This window comes from Odontomachus brunneus, unplaced genomic scaffold, assembly GCF_010583005.1.
Source record: "Odontomachus brunneus isolate Ranch 3 - 2012 unplaced genomic scaffold, Obru_v1 Obru_scaffold_094, whole genome shotgun sequence".
NCBI classification, from domain to species: domain Eukaryota; kingdom Metazoa; phylum Arthropoda; class Insecta; order Hymenoptera; family Formicidae; genus Odontomachus; species Odontomachus brunneus.
Genome location: NW_022639544.1, coordinates 450,957 through 466,617, shown reverse-complemented (window position 1 = coordinate 466,617; position 15,661 = coordinate 450,957). Strand labels below are relative to the sequence as shown.

Below are 15,661 nucleotides of genomic sequence, written 5' to 3'. Positions count from 1 at the left end.
TATATATATATATATATATATATATATATATATATATATAGTATATGTACATGTATATTCAGCTATCTGAAATTACCGGCGTTTCCCTAATTATCACATAGTATCAAGAGGATAAGATCAAGGAAAGAGGTTGTTCAAGTTTCGTGGTGGCTTATATTTTTCGCAGGTTCTGAAGAGTAATTGTGCAAAATTTGATCCAGATCAATCAAAGAGCTTACAGACAAACAAATTTCTTATTTTATATATATATATTTTTTTTAATTTTTTATTTATATATTTTATAAATATATTTTTTTATGTTGAAAGTTAAAATATATTTATATTTAAGAATTAAAATAAAAAGAATATCTAGAATTTAAGTGTGCTAAATTCTGAACATTGATATTTTTGCTTTACGTTTTGCAATTATTTTAAGTGAACATAAAAATGTGACAAAGTGAATTTTTAAGCCCCAGATGTTCTATCACACTGAATAACTCTGTTCAAGAAACATTCGACACGTTGGCCGCATAACTTTCAAATGTCACGTGTGTTGTTGGAATTATTTAAAAAACTATTACTATTTTCTACGATATATGTAGTACAGACACAAACGAAGAAAAAAAATAGTTAACCACTTCGTCATCACTAGTTTTAATTGATTCGATTTAATTTAATTGCACCGTCAACGCGAACGTCACTGCACTTTTGCGTCTCTTTCACGGTGCGCAATTTGGGTGACTCCTGATGCACGATCGTGCCGTGAACGAGGCGAACAAACGACCCGCGGCCCGATGACGTATCGTTGGAAGTGACGAGTAAATTGGACAAATCGGCAACCGATATCGGCGCAACAATTAGCTAATGCACCGAGAGGCGCGCCGTCGCTGCACCGGCGCGATATACGCGAGTTTTACGAGCCGATGGGAGCACTCGGGGCCGCGAGAAAATTCGCTTTCCCAGACACCCTTGGTCCAACCCCGCCGATAATTGCGGACCATAAAGTGCGATCCAACGTTCGCCACCCCTGTGGCCAACCCTCGCCTTTTCCGCGCCGAGCTGGAAAAAGCCAGGCTGTCTCCTCTTTCTCTCTTTTTCTGCTATTCGTCTTTATTTCTTTCCCACCTCTCTTCTCCCTCTCTCTCTCTCTCTCTTCTCGGGTATCCGCGCGCCGGAAGACCGACAATCGCCATTCCGGGAGAAAGGAGTAGCGGCTACGAGGGTGAATCCCCGCGCGTTTCCTCGGAGATTTTTAATGGTTATCGTTTTTTAATGGACCCGCCGCCGCCGCCGCTGTGGTGGTGGCGGCACGTATGGCCGCGCGGAAGGATTACGGCGGAAGGAACGCATTGTTGTGCATTTAACGGCAAGAGGTCGAGAATTATTTGGGCGGTCCCGCGCCACGCCACCGGTGAAAAACGATGGGAAACGCTGCGGATTACTGTCTCGGGCGGGCTCGCGCGATCGTTTATGCCGACGTGCGAGTCGCCATTTGGTGCGTCGCACATCGGCGGGGTGACGTCACATTATACATTCGATCACCGAGTCGGTCTCTTTGAAATGACGCACGCGACAATGTGGCGATATTTATTATCATTAGCTGGGCAAGCGAGCACGCTTGTTTGTGCGACCCATGGACGTGTTCGCGATGTTACACGGAGGTCGCGTCGCCCCGGTCGTAGAGAGGTTTAATCGATTCTCGACCGGATCGCGCACACCGAGCACACGCGACACACATCGAGCGCGCAAACCCGGCGACCTGCGACTCGCCCTTTTTATTATTCGACTGGCGTCACCGCTCGTCTATTCCGTCACGTTGCACTGATTTCGCGTAATTGAGTCGGTGACAGAACGCGCTCATCAGACACCTGTACACTGGCTGTGCTTCGGGGTACATTTCGCGACTCTCCACAGATAAAAGGAGCAATAACGTTTAAGGGGATGCCAAAGTGGACGATGGATCCCGAAAATGTCGATAACGTAGAAGCCGACCGTTGAGACGTCATATTAGATCAACGTTGATACGCTAATCACGCCGTTCTTTTCCTATCTTTGTAAAATGTACGCGGAGAGAAATTTATTTTATTTATGAAAATTATTATAGAACCTTGTAACCGAGGAATAGATCGACATTCTGTCATAGTTGATTATCTTTCCATCTGTATGTGTGCTACTCATATTTTAGGAAATTAAATGTACTATTAAAAAATTTGTTATATTTCTAGCGAAATTTGCTAAATTTCCAGCACAATTTATTGTGTTTCTTGACAAGATGGACTGCCTGGTAGTTCATTCCTGCACTGCTGAGAAAATAGTAAAGTTGAAAAGAATTTGTATGAAAAGAAATTATAATGTTCTCTCTCCGTGTAGATCTTTTGTAAATTCGTGCAGCTCAGTTTTTTACTATATCTAACTGAAAACTCAAATACGCATACACAGAATGTTTGACGATACATGCAAATCTCTCGTATACGTGTAGATTACATCAAACTAAACAAAAAATTTCCCCAACATTTCGCAAATAACCATATGAAATTTTAAGTCATTAATTAGAGAAAATTTGTGAATAACTATGTGCTATGCAATAAACGAGCTGCGATGATGACTCCTGTCATTGCGTGCTTACACTGAGAAGAAATACTTGAAAATTTATTTGCGGGATATAAAGCTTTTTTTTCTGCGAAATAAAGTTTATTTCTGCGAAATAAATATTATCTTATGAAAAAAATGAACTTTTATCCTACAAATAAATCTTCAGATGTTTTTTCTTAATATATAAATTAGGTTAAAAAAATAATAGAATATAAAAGCAAGAGGGGAAGGATTAATTAAGGAAGATTCGGAGACAGTTCGCGCGCGGTGATTTGTTAATCTTCTTTAATTAATAATTAAAAAATCTACGTGGTTATTTACAAAATGGTAAAGAACATTTTTGTTCAATTTAATCTAATCTATAAATACACGACAGCAGACATCGCTATCACAGTTTATTTACTGCATAGCGCGCAATCGTTTATTAATCTTTTTTAATTAATAGTTCAGAATTTTGCGTGGTTGTTTGCAAAATGGAGGAGGTTTTTATTCAGCTTAACTTAATCTGCACATACACGAGAGTTTTATATGTTTTCATCACAAAAATCTTGCAATCTTTTGTCTTATAAAATCTCTCTACAAACTTTCCGTATATTTTTCGGCTTCTAAATTCAGACGTAAAGATATAACAATGTTTTTTTTAATTTTTTTATGAGCATAGCAAGTATATATTCAGAAAGCTACAGAACTTTTATGTATCGGGCAAATATTATGTTAACTGACAAGCTGAGATTGTGAATTTTGAAATTTTTTGGTTTTTATTATATATTGATTGTCCCTATTTATCTTTACCTCTATCGTGCAAAAGCATTTATCATTCTGTGCAATCGATACGACGTGCAGAACTTTGCGAAAAATAGCCAGTATTCCATCGGTAATGTTTCCAAGTACGGCATCCCCTTCCATCAAGAGATATGAGAGTACAAGATATAAGAGAAAATAATAACGTATAAATATAAAAAAAAAAGACGTGCAAAAATATTTTCTCTTTCCATTTTCCGCAATAAAGTCTTTATGGTCGCGACAAATGACTCTTATCGTTGACGGATCAAATGACAAGCAAGTCTCGTCGTTCTCGAGACAACGGGTGAATTTACGGGAGTACGGACTTCGGAATTAGACATGACAGCAGTTCCGTCGATGTAATCTCCGCCGCCAGGACGTCGTAAATTTTTTATGGGCCTTCGACTGTTGTCGCGCCGGCGATACTTATCGACCGGATTGCCTGTGATTTCAGCCTGGCTCGTCATTCGTGCGGCGTACTTGACCCGTCGTTTCCATCACGTCACGCTAATTTTCTTTAATCGTGCACGCGCGCGCGCGGTTACGTAAAAACCTTCCCACGGTTTTACGTGCCACACTCTCGTCGCTCTGCGGTATATTATTATTCCCCCGAAATCTCTCTCTCTCTCTTTTTCTCTCTCACTTTCTCTCTCTCTCTCTCTCTCTTTCTCTCTCTCTTCCTCTTTCTCTCTCGAACGTCACCTCTCGACGGTCAACGCGGAAAGTCCCGGCAACGACGCCGTCTTCCGGCTAGTTCCTAATTGCAATTAGCCAGAAAGCAATTATGCCCGACTTCCTCCGCCGGCTCTTAGTCATCATCGATCGTAGTTACTCATGCGATGCAACACGGGAGAAGATGTATGGTTACGTGCGCTCTCTCACACTTACGATCCCCAGCTCGCGATTTGAGCCTCGAAAAAGACGTCAAGGATAACAGTTGGTCGCGAGTAAGCCCGAATTTGAGAAAAGGAGGTCGTGATAAGAAATTTCTCGTTCGTTAAATCGCATTGTTTCTCATTTTCTTGAAGCTGACTCGCGTGCTTTCTGCGATTCGCCGATGTAGGAGCGCGGAACAGGCGGAGTTTCGGCGGAAATCGAAGCGTCACGACGCGGAATGAAGCTCAGGCTGCAATTGCACCTTCTCGCTATTCGTCAGGCGTATCTGACCAAACCGTCGGTTCCGTCACGTCGCTCTAATCTCGCGTGATCGAACGCATGCAATGAGCCGTGCTTTCCACTATCGCCGGTCACGCGACAAAAGTTTTTCGTTTGCGATTTCGTCAGTGCGCGCGCGTCTGCAGCCGCGATCGAACATGCACACACACACACACACACACACTATGCGCGCACGCACGCCGTGCTGTGTGTGTATGTGTGTGTGCGCGCACCGCGCGAACAGTGGAACTGACAGCGTGACCTTTCGTGCCGTTGCAAAAGGCAGAAATGTACAGCGACATAATTGACCGCTCAATCAAATTACCGGGGAGATTAATTGCGCTTATGAAAATCAAGGTATCGCTGTAACACGGATACACGCGTGTATAATGAATATGAATGAAGAGAAAAGCTGCGAAAGTGATGAGCATTTTCCAACTATTGTCGGACGGCACGTCGGCCGTCCTCGAATAATGAGCGCGATTTTCATCGAAAGACCGGCTGCCTATTTGGCGCGCTACGTGACGAAGACATATGGGCTGCGTTCGGGGAGACGCTATTTACCGCTGTGAATGTGCTCTGTCCTTGTTTGTTCCTGAAAGTTGAACAAGGACAAAGGATGCTCATAACGCTAAATAGCGTCTCCCCGAATGCAGCCATGGTGAACACTTAGGGGACGGATAGTTGCGCGAGAGAGGCTCCACTACTGCTTTGCTAGTTAAAATCTACACGTACACCGGAGAATGGAAAGAAAGGTGGGTTCCGGAGCACGCTCGGCCACTTATGGCCGACGCAAAATGTACGAGCTGTACGCGCTGCTCAACCGGTTGAATTGCGGCAATTGCGATCAATCGTGACGGAGGACCGCGCGTTTATCCCGTCGAACAGCTCGGAGACACGAGCGTATCGAGGATAATGAAGGGCCGTTGGTGGTAACGTGGCGTCGCGGACGATATAAATAACACCTTCGATCCTCGATACGACTGACGCATCGGCCGTTCTAATAAAGTCGCGGAACGTGCTCGTGCAGGAGAGACGACGGGGGGACAGCATAACTTACGATTCACTCCGTGGAGCACCATCGTGGCCGCGTTCTACACAACTATAAAAGTGTCCTCGACGGCACTCGTATCGCGCGCGCACCGGCTACGTCCCGCTCTCTATAGTCGCGAGCCCGGAAACGAAAGAGACCTCGCGCACCTGAGCCACCCCCGCGCGCGCGGTTAGCTCATTCTTCCGCGACCGAGCGCGGTGGGCTGCGAGGCGGGTGGAGAATCGTTCGCGAGTCGCCGCGGAAAGCCGAGGGGGCGAGAGGGGGGAGGCTCTTGTCGGTTCAGCTCGCGCGAGGACGAGGGCGCATTACCATCCGCGAACGCGGAAACGCCGATTTCTCTCGGTGTGTACACGCTGCCACCGATATGTTACGCTTCTTCTTTCTCCTTCACCTCCTCGTCGACACGACGGACGACACTCGGTCGGCAGTCGCTACGAACGACGGAGACGCGATTTTTAGAGTCCCTCCCTCCTCTAACTCATCTTATCGGGCGCCGCGCAACGAGTTATCGAGCTCGAGAGAGAGTTCGCGGGAAACGCCGGCCGTGTCGAGAATGATTATTACGACGAGGCTTTTCGAGGTCACGAGCGGACAAATGGCACCCCGAGACGTTGGGGCGTCGCGGTCGTCGCAGTGTGACTGGCGAGACTCGCGATCACCCCCTCTCCGTTCGCGCGCCGCGATCCCCCTACCAGACAGCTCTCTTTCACCCTCCAGCGCCCTCTCTCTCGCGTCACTCGTTCACCCCTCTCTCGTCCTTCGCACCCTTTCGCACCCTGGGAGCCCTCCGTTCCCCTCTCACCGGCGCTCCCGTTCAGTCCGCCAGCATCCAGCGTTTCCCATCTTTCTCCCACCTATCGTGTGTTTTTCTCTGCCTCGCACCCCTTGCGTCATGCACTCCCTCCTCCCTCGCTCTTTTTTCAACTCCCTCGCGATTTCTTGGTGCTTCTCTCTTCCACCCCCTTCAGCAGCCTCGTTCTTCCTTCTTTCTCGCTCGTTCCAACTACCTCTGTCTCTTCCTCTCCATTGCACCCTTGCTTCCACCCTTCTCGTCTTGTCGCGCGCGCGTCTCCTTCTGTCCCTCGGCAACCCTCCAGACACTGGCCAAGCGGGTGGTCACGTGAACACGGGCTCGGCCAATCGTGTGCCGACTGACGTCATCCGCGTGGGCTCTCGCACGGCACGGGAAAGAAGTCGCGGGCGTAAGGGTGCATTTGCGGAATCCCGGGGGGAGAGATGTGCTCGGACGTGGTAGGGATGGATGGCCGGCCGGTTCGATCTACGGACGATGTGTGATGCAACGGCGGGCAACTGCCGATCCTTGAACTGCACATCCTGAGGGAAGGATTAAGGCACCGGCAGTGTTACGCCGTCCGCGTCTTTTTCTTCGGGGAACACCTTGCGGAAGGTGCACACCGCGGAATTCCTCCACTGCTGCTGCATTGCCTTTTCCGCGAGATACTTTCTCTGTAGTTCTTTAAACGAAACTCCTGACGTGCTCGAGCCGGGAATCTTTCCGCGTTAGAGTCGATAATTTAAAAAGGGCCCGTTGGATTTTAAGCGCGTGTAGTATTCACAGAAATAGACACGAAGCGCATACTCGATCCGGGATTCGAATAATTGACCTTTTCGAAAATAGAAGAGATTTTCGAATTTGTTTGCAATTGAAGGTTTGCGTGGGTCTTTCGATCTAAGTTGATCAGACATTTCTCGTTTATTTTTGATATATATGTATCTAAATTTCCGATCTTTTTCCGACATCGTCTCGTATTTTGGTTTGTACATTTTAATCCGAGGGGAAATGACGACGAAAAGCTGAAATAAATATGTTGTTGGCGATCGATGTGAGTTTTAATTTACAATTCGTTGTAGCCTCTCCAACGCGCGCCCCTCTCTTTCACTTGATTCCACAAATAATCCGCACTCGATCTTCCTCTCCACGTTTCGGTGTTTATTGTACGCTTTATACACTAACACGCGCTGTCACGGCCATTATATTCGGCATTCATTGTAATCCCGTCACGTTTACTGGTCCCGGGGAAGCAGTTTTCGGCCGCTAGTCGCAGATTTTTCCCGCGGCTCAGGACACTTCGTAGCGTATCTGTACTAGGAAAAGCAGCAGCATCGCGCGACCATAAATTGCGTCGCGCCAAGAGGGAGAGAAAGAGAGAGCGGCTCATACCGAGGCCCATTTTTCTTCCGGCCGGAAAATGGGTTAGTGCCGAAAACCTTCCTGTTTGTATTCCGCGCTCGGGCTGGGCCTTTTTTTCTCCCGGAGAAAGCATTACGGGCTCGTCGTCGACGAAATGAAATTCCGCGCCGCATAGTCGGATGATGCGCGGCCGGAGCGGCACGGAGGCCGCCAACGTGCTAAATCAACGTTACATATGGTTCTCGCGAAAACAAACGATTCCCGACACGGAGGAGAGTCTCGTCGGGGCGGCCGATTACGAAGCGCTTTATTAACTCTCTACGATTGATTTAATATCGGCGAATTTGCGCTCACGTTCGCTGTGGCTGGCGTGACCGACGCCAACCACGTGAATCGCGCGCTCCGCTCGGCGATCTCGTTACGTCTTAATTCCCCGCAATCAGCGTCAAGATAATCGCGCACGCGGCGAAATGTTCGTTATTATCTGTTTATAGGCGATATACATGAGTCAGTCGAAAGGTTTAACGAGCGCTCGTTATGTCCGTGCGGAGATTGCTCACCGTCGGTGAGTCACCTTTGTATCCGCGTCTTTTGCACAGGATACGCGAGAATCAGGGGAATGGCAATGCGTCCGAAGTGGATGACTTAGAATCGGAGCATTCACGAGTCTATCGACCTGCGACTGACACTATCGATCACTTATTTCTCACTATGGCTGCTTGAGCATGTTTAAGGAAATTCTCCCGTCTTCGACGAGAGCTTACTCAAAAGGTGAGCCGAGACATCTAACATTATTGAACATTCGTTTCGACAAACAAAAAAATCCTCTTTGGCGGCAAAAAGGCACTGTGCGACTTTGCCGTTACTGCGATCGGACGCTGCCAGATGTGGATTTACTGGGAAAGTTTTATGCACCGATAGAGAAAGAGAGGGGAGAGAGGGGAGAGGAAGGAAAAAAAGGAAAATGGCGGAGAAGTCGGTCGTAAATCTTGTGCGTCGTAAAATTTTCCATTCGTCTTTTATTCGCATTTCACCGCAACTTCGGCCCCAAAAAGACGGCTATGATTTATCTTTTGTCGGACAACTGTACACGAAATAACGCGTGTTAATTTGTACAACGCGCCGGGGACACACATCGCACATGTTATCGACTCGCTCCTGTGAAATGCTCGTCGTCATTATAAAGTGACTCGTCTGGGAATTTTTTGGAAAAATATATCCGGTATATCCAGCTTGCGAGTTAAAAATGCGCGAATAAATACCCGAAGAGCTAAAATTTATCCGCTCTGCTTGACACGGCTGAACGTGGCATCTAAAGGGAATCAGTAAATCCGGTAGTTAGTGTGTATGTACGTGTGTGGATTAAATTCGGCACGTTGCAAATATACTAATAATTAACAGACATCTGCAGCCGAGAGTAAATTGCATTTACGATTAGAAAGCAATTATCACGTACGAGTTGCGTCGGGATTAGTGTACCGAATAATTAAAACTGTCAACATTAATCGAACGATATGTAAACTATTATATGAGAGAAGAAGATTCCTTTTTTGGAGCGAGACGTGCTTCATTTTTACGATACTAATATTTTAGTAATGAGCACGACCGTGTTTTCAGAAGAGCTAACCCAGCTTTGTGTGACAAGTCGCGCAGCTTTTCCAACCTTTAGAGATTCTAAAATTGAGCGCCCATTGGAGTGTCAATCCAGCATCGTTACGCTTCTTAAACAAAAAAAGAAGAAAAGAGCCGCTTTTCTCGGGGAACTCGTTTAACTCTCCTGCTAAACGAACGCCCGTAGAAATCCAGGAAGCAGGTTGCAATTTACAGCGAGTTATTTCGAAGTGCATCGACATCGTGCACAAGCGCGCGATTCCCTCGTCTTTGAGCTGGTCGATCGTCGGTAGGTAGTGCCCCTAGTAAATAGAGTCTAGCCATTCTTCATCTCGCAAGACCCTCAAAATGGCGGAACCGATTACAGTAGTTCGTTATATTGCAATTAAAGAAGGTAAAGGCTCTTGAGGCGCACAATCAAAACAAAGAATAAGGCAAATAAGAGCCAAACGCCGATCGTAAAGGCGAACTTAACAATTTAATAAAAAATTCATTGAATTTTTTGTAAACTTATATAAATCCATCACATTGGCTTTTATTAAATTATTAAGTTCGCCTCGGTATAAATCCACCACATTGTTATCATCATATTGTGAGGTTACACAGCAACTCACTTGCTGTGATTTCACGAGAAAGGATATTCTGAGCATTTTTATTTTACGTTTAATAAGTTATGCTACTGGCTGTATACTAATGTTATTACAGCGTTTGCGATAATGAGAACTTCAAACACAAAAGTTTATTATAATCATGGTACAAAATAACGAAAAAAGTAAATTGAGGCACGTTTCACTCGCAATATACTTCGCCGACACCCTAGTCACCCTAGTCACCCTCCCTTCCCCTCACCACTACACAAATATGTCATTCTAAGGACTAAGTAGACTATCTTCCAGGGAAGCTAGTCGTAAGAGTGTTTCTGTGATCTCTTGACGCCGCGAAAATTGCTCGCGCCTGAAAATTTTTGCTGACCGGGGAAAAATAATCCCCCTCTTTATTCCCAAACGCGAGCTACGTGAACGAAACCGTATATAAATCAAGTCGGATGCAATAATTGAAACGCAGGAGTGCGAGCCACCAAAAAACAGCAACTCGATTCGCCCTCGCGAGGGTGTTTCTAGTTTTTTTCTCCTTTTTTTTGATCGTTCTTTTTTCGACGTCGACATCAATGTGTCGCGCGACTGTCAGGTAATTCGGATCGCGCGAATATCCGCGCTTTTCCAGCGAGCGTCCGGCGAGCCGGCGCACGCTGGGAATAGGATATAAATTTACGACAGGGAGACAACGAGGGGGGCAATGAGGGAGGGATGGCTAGTGCGACGATAAAAAAAGAAAAAAAGAAAACGTAATTGTGCTTCATCAGTGATAAACTCGATGTTTGGTAACGACTCCGCGTTGGGTAATGCCGAGAGTCCTACCCAGGGATTCACCGTTGTGCGTGTCGGCGAGTTTATCGCAAGTCATTGCAGTTCACACGAAAGAACTCTCTATCTCGTTGAATATTGCGATATTTTTTATCAAGTCATCGTACGGCACTCGATCGTGCGATACGCTCGGCTGCAAAACGGTACGCACACTTTTTATCGAATGAAATTACAACGTTTCAAATTGTCACAGGTGAGGCTTGTATTAATATAATTGTCACTTGAAACCTGTATACTTGTCTCACGAGATACCCAGATTTTTATTCGGAGTCAGATCCAATATTTTCCGTTGAATTACATGATATACAAGATTTCCATTGAATTATATGATATACAAGCTGATCAAATACTGAACACAATATTTCTCTGCAATTAACTCTCTGCAAACAACCATGTAAGATTTTGAATTATTAATTAAGGAAGACTGGTCAATGATCGCGCGCGACCATTCTCGAATCTTTTTTAGTTAACAACACAAAAATCCACGTGCTTGCTCCCCAATGGTGTACGAGACTTTTTCATTTAATTTAACCTAATCCATATACGCGAGAGCAGGCGTCACAGCTCATCTATCGTATCGCGCGTGACATTCACTAATCTTCTTTAATTCTTTTTTAATTTTCTTATTAATTCAAACTTTTATGTGGTTGTACGCGAAACGGTAGAGGAGTTTTGTGTTTAGTTTGATAAGTTCTACCTGCACGTGTTAATACTGATCAAACAGCCCGTACGCGATCGCGATTGAACTGAAAAATTCTTATCTAAACCTGAATTTATTATATAAATCCGAGTACCTCACTTTAGAAAAGTCTGAATTGACAAGGTTATCTTAATCATAATTACTCATACTTTATCATAATTTCTCCTTTCCAAATTTATTGTCATCCTATACCGCCACTTGTACTCCTGTCATAACCGATCACTGTGCGTGCATATCAACAATGAATCTTAATTGTAACAACTTGAAACATTGCAATTCATCTTGCAACGAGCATGCACATTGACTTTTTGGCAAGCGATACAGACTGTATTATTTCGTGACACGCAAGCGGCGAAACGAATAAAGACCGGTCGGTGGGAGAAAGGTTTTAAGAGTGGGCGCCAAGTAAAGAATTGCTTTTTCATTACAAATGAGAGAAAAGGTTCGACATATAAAGACCAGTGATACGAGCGTACATACTGAAATACGCTCTCGAAATAAAGCGACGTGCAAAAAGAGAAAGAGATCCTCCGAATGAAACTTCGCAAATGAGGAATCGAAAATGACAGGTTGGAGGATTGTTCTCTACTGAACTGTAAAAGAGCCTTAATTTCGTGCAAGTCTGACGAAATCACCTTCGTCGATCGCGTAATGAATTCGAAGGTGGAATCAGGCGATTTATAATAGACCGATAAAACTGTCGCGACGATCGCCAGCATGCGGTGTCTGCTCGCGGCTGTAGTGCACATATTAAACGCAATACATGAATTGTCGGCCGCGGGGTGGGGAGAAGGTGCGCATCGTAATGCAGTGCGGGCATTATATCGTGCATTATTCCGCATATTATTGTCCGCGCCACGCCGATGAAAACCGGTGCCTAATGACCCACACAAATCATCGGCCGTGCATTGTCGCGATGAGCTACACGCGTGTGCGCGTGACAGCGCGATGAAAAAGTTCGTTGTTCGCGCTCGTGAACTTGTCGGCGAGCCGATTGTCGAGCCCATTGCACGTGACGCAATTAATAATTGTAATAACACGATTTACGTCATTACGGCGGGATTGTGCAACATTTCCGCGCGAAAGCCTTGTACAGAGGATTGTATCTAGCCAGTCTCTAGCTATGAGTCCTAAGTTATTAAAAATTTTCGACCTAACGCACTCGTTTCTAGATAGTCAAGAATTATTCGTAACTGTTGATTATCCGAAGAAAAGGTAACGTTAATCCCGTTTAGTGACAACCATAGTTAGTGAATTCTTGTATTTAATTGGAATATACTTTTAGGATATACCAGTCGGATGCAAGAACTCACTAACTACGGTTGTTACTAAACCGGATTAAAGTTACCTTGTAAACGTAGTTATGAATAATCGCGTTATAAATGCAAACAAAACTGTCAAAGTGTTACAGCTGTTTAACATCGTTGCAATTTCTTCGAACAGTCACCTTGACCCTTGACTATCTAAAAACAAATGCGTAGGTCGAAAATTTTCAATATAAATTTTCAACTCTCGACTAGGACACACACACATAGGACTAGGGAATAGCTAAGCATATATACAATCCTCTGTATGTTCATAGGCCAAACGAGTTTAAAGTTGGACGTAAAAATGTACATGCGACGAGAAAAGGAGGGAGATACGACGCAAAGGGGTGTAAAAGAGAAATAGAAGAACGCTACTCTGACGTAAACAGAGAGATATTAGTTTAATGAACATGCCTCCAGTATCTGTTGTCCTTTCCAATTTTGCGCAACAAACATAATTATAATTGTATGCGCGTTAAAGGAAGCGAGAAAAAGGCATATGCTTGGCGCAGAAAACAAACGCATTCCTGTGAAATCGTCGCTGAGAAATCCTTTCCCCGCGCAACGCGTGCAAAATGAAAAAGAGGAAAATGTAAAAGAGAAAAAGGAGCACGAAAAGGAAAGAAAGAAAAACCATAAAGTTAACATCACGAATAAACCGCGCGTTCGGCGAAAAAATAAATAAATCCCGCGTTTTTCTTATGTGCGAATGACTATCTGGGTTACCTAAAAGGAAATAAAACGTGAGTGGTGTGCGAATGTGGAGCCAGGTCTTAATAGAGTAAACGAGAACGGCACACTCGTTTCACGGCACTTCTCTTCTCTTCGCACGTAGTTTATATATTTGGGCAGAAAAATCGCGACCCGGAATTTTTCCCGGTTGTCGGCGTGGAAAAAAGCAGAAGGAAAAACGACACGGTGCGCAGCCAGAGGTGGCTGTGCTTTCACGTGGTCGACGACACCAAATTGCGAACATCTCCGTTTTACCGCCTCCTCCTTCTTGAAAACGCTCTCGTATCCATATTGCTGGGACGTCATGAGATCTCGCGGAATAACATCGCGCTGCACGGAGTGGGCAAACAAATTTTGCAAAATTAATCCCGCCATGCGGTGAATTATCTTTTCAAGTTGTAAAACGTGACGTACACGAAAGGATGATCACCGCGGAGCTTTCGCACTTCTCAATGACCAGCGAACGCGCGCAATGCGACTCGGCAGAGTCGAAGAGAGTTGCATTTGAAATGCGCTCAATAGTTGTGGCCTTTGCGCCGAGTTGATTTCATTAAAATTTTGACGTCATCTGCCTCGAGTAATTACCGAGGAGCCCGGTCTTGGCGGCGCACAACGCTACGCCGCGCGGATAGAAAGAAAGAAAGAGCGGAAAAGCGACAGGACGCACCGGGGGTGGTGAGGGGGAACGCGGGAGAAAAAAGAACAGGTTGCTGCCACAGGAAGCTGGAGGGGACGGAGACGGGGGGGAGAGAACTGGTTCCGGTATAAACCGTGCGGCGCAGCGCAGCGCTCGTAATTGCGTTCGGCGGCAACGGCGGCGTCGCTTTTAATTAATGCGACACACTTTTTTCCCTATCGCTGAAAAGTGCCACATCCTCGTAATCCGCGCCGCGGCGGCACCCTTCCGAGTTCGCGAACGCGACGGAGAGGTTCGTTAAATAAATGGAAAAAATCTGCCGACTCTCGAATGCAGCCCTCGGTTCGATCCCGAACAGCCCTCCTCCTTCTCGCCGCTCGCTCGCTATCGCGCACACTTCCGTTCATCCCGGCTTCGCGCGGCGCTGATTAACGGGGTGAGTGAGCGGCCCGGGGGTGAGAGAGAAGAGAGAGTGAGGCGAGCGCATTTAGAGCAGGGCAGTGCGCTTTCAGGACTGACGGTTTTCTCGAGACGCGTCGGTGTCTCGAACACGCGTCGGCGAAATATTTCGTTTGCTTGCGAATTAATTGCGGAATCGACAGTTCTGAACTTTAACGCGCGCGAGACATTTATTGGACCGCGTCGCGAAGTAACTTGTGTTCCTGACGGATCACACTTTTAAAATAATGTCCATTTGTATAAATTTCCTTTACCATATTGTTTAATAAGACGGTATATTCTCTGAGAGAGAAAATAAGTGTGAACATTGGAGGCAGGGTGCAGAGGGTGAGAAGGGTGGTCAACCCTCTGAGTGCGAGGGACGGCCTGCCGTGCCCTGCGGCAATTTCCGTCCTCGAATTGAAATGTTATTACGTTAGCGACACGTTCCGGTATTCCTCGCCCCTCTCTCGTCGCTTTTATTTTCTGCCTACCGGCCTTCTCTTGCAAATGTGATTTGAAGCGAACGAGCGCACGGGAGAAGCACACGAAGGGTGAGTTGGACGGAAGGGAGAGGAAAAGAGCAATCCGTGGAGGCTAAATGCATTATTTCGCTGGACATACTTGCGTATAAGTGCAAAAAGGGACAAGCGATTTACGTAATCAGTAATAAAGGCGACAGAAGGTATGAAGTAATTAACGTTATTTAAGTAATGTGTTCACGGTGAAGTAAAATATGTACACGTATGGTCCGTTGCAAATTGATTTGCGTACTTTTTACCGAATGAAGTTGCAACGCTTCAAGTTCTCGGCATTGAAAGCCGCTATTGACATGCATATGTGTTGCGATCGAATATAAAACTATTAGGACCTTAACTTAGTTTCCGCCCGCAAATGTTAGATGGCAATGCAAACAGTTCTAGTAGTCATTACTAACGAAACAGGTAGTTTGTGATTAATTTCGACATTTCTCGATAACATTCAGTCAGCATACACAATTATTTTCCTAAACAACAATTTCTTTTGCTTTGTGAAAAATGGAACGCGATAAAGTGTTTTTTCGACATGTGCTTTTGCACTATTTTGATTTGAAAAAA

The 15,661-nt window shown here is 45.4% G+C and overlaps 1 protein-coding gene across 7 annotated transcripts in view; it reads right to left on the bottom strand.

Moving 5' to 3' along the window:
• LOC116848388 (protein Fe65 homolog) overlaps window positions 1–15,661 on the bottom strand; it is a 238,874-nt gene that overhangs the window by 128,299 nt on the left and 94,914 nt on the right. Inside the window, exon 1 of one of the 7 annotated variants that reach the window (XM_032824428.1) lies at window positions 5,570–6,213. The exons of the other annotated variants lie outside the window; for them this stretch is intronic. Within the exon in view, the coding sequence (XP_032680319.1) occupies window positions 5,570–5,591 (22 nt within the window). The 5' untranslated portion in view covers window positions 5,592–6,213. Of the gene's footprint in view, window positions 1–5,569; window positions 6,214–15,661 lie in introns of those variants that run through there. 7 annotated transcript variants of the gene reach the window in all.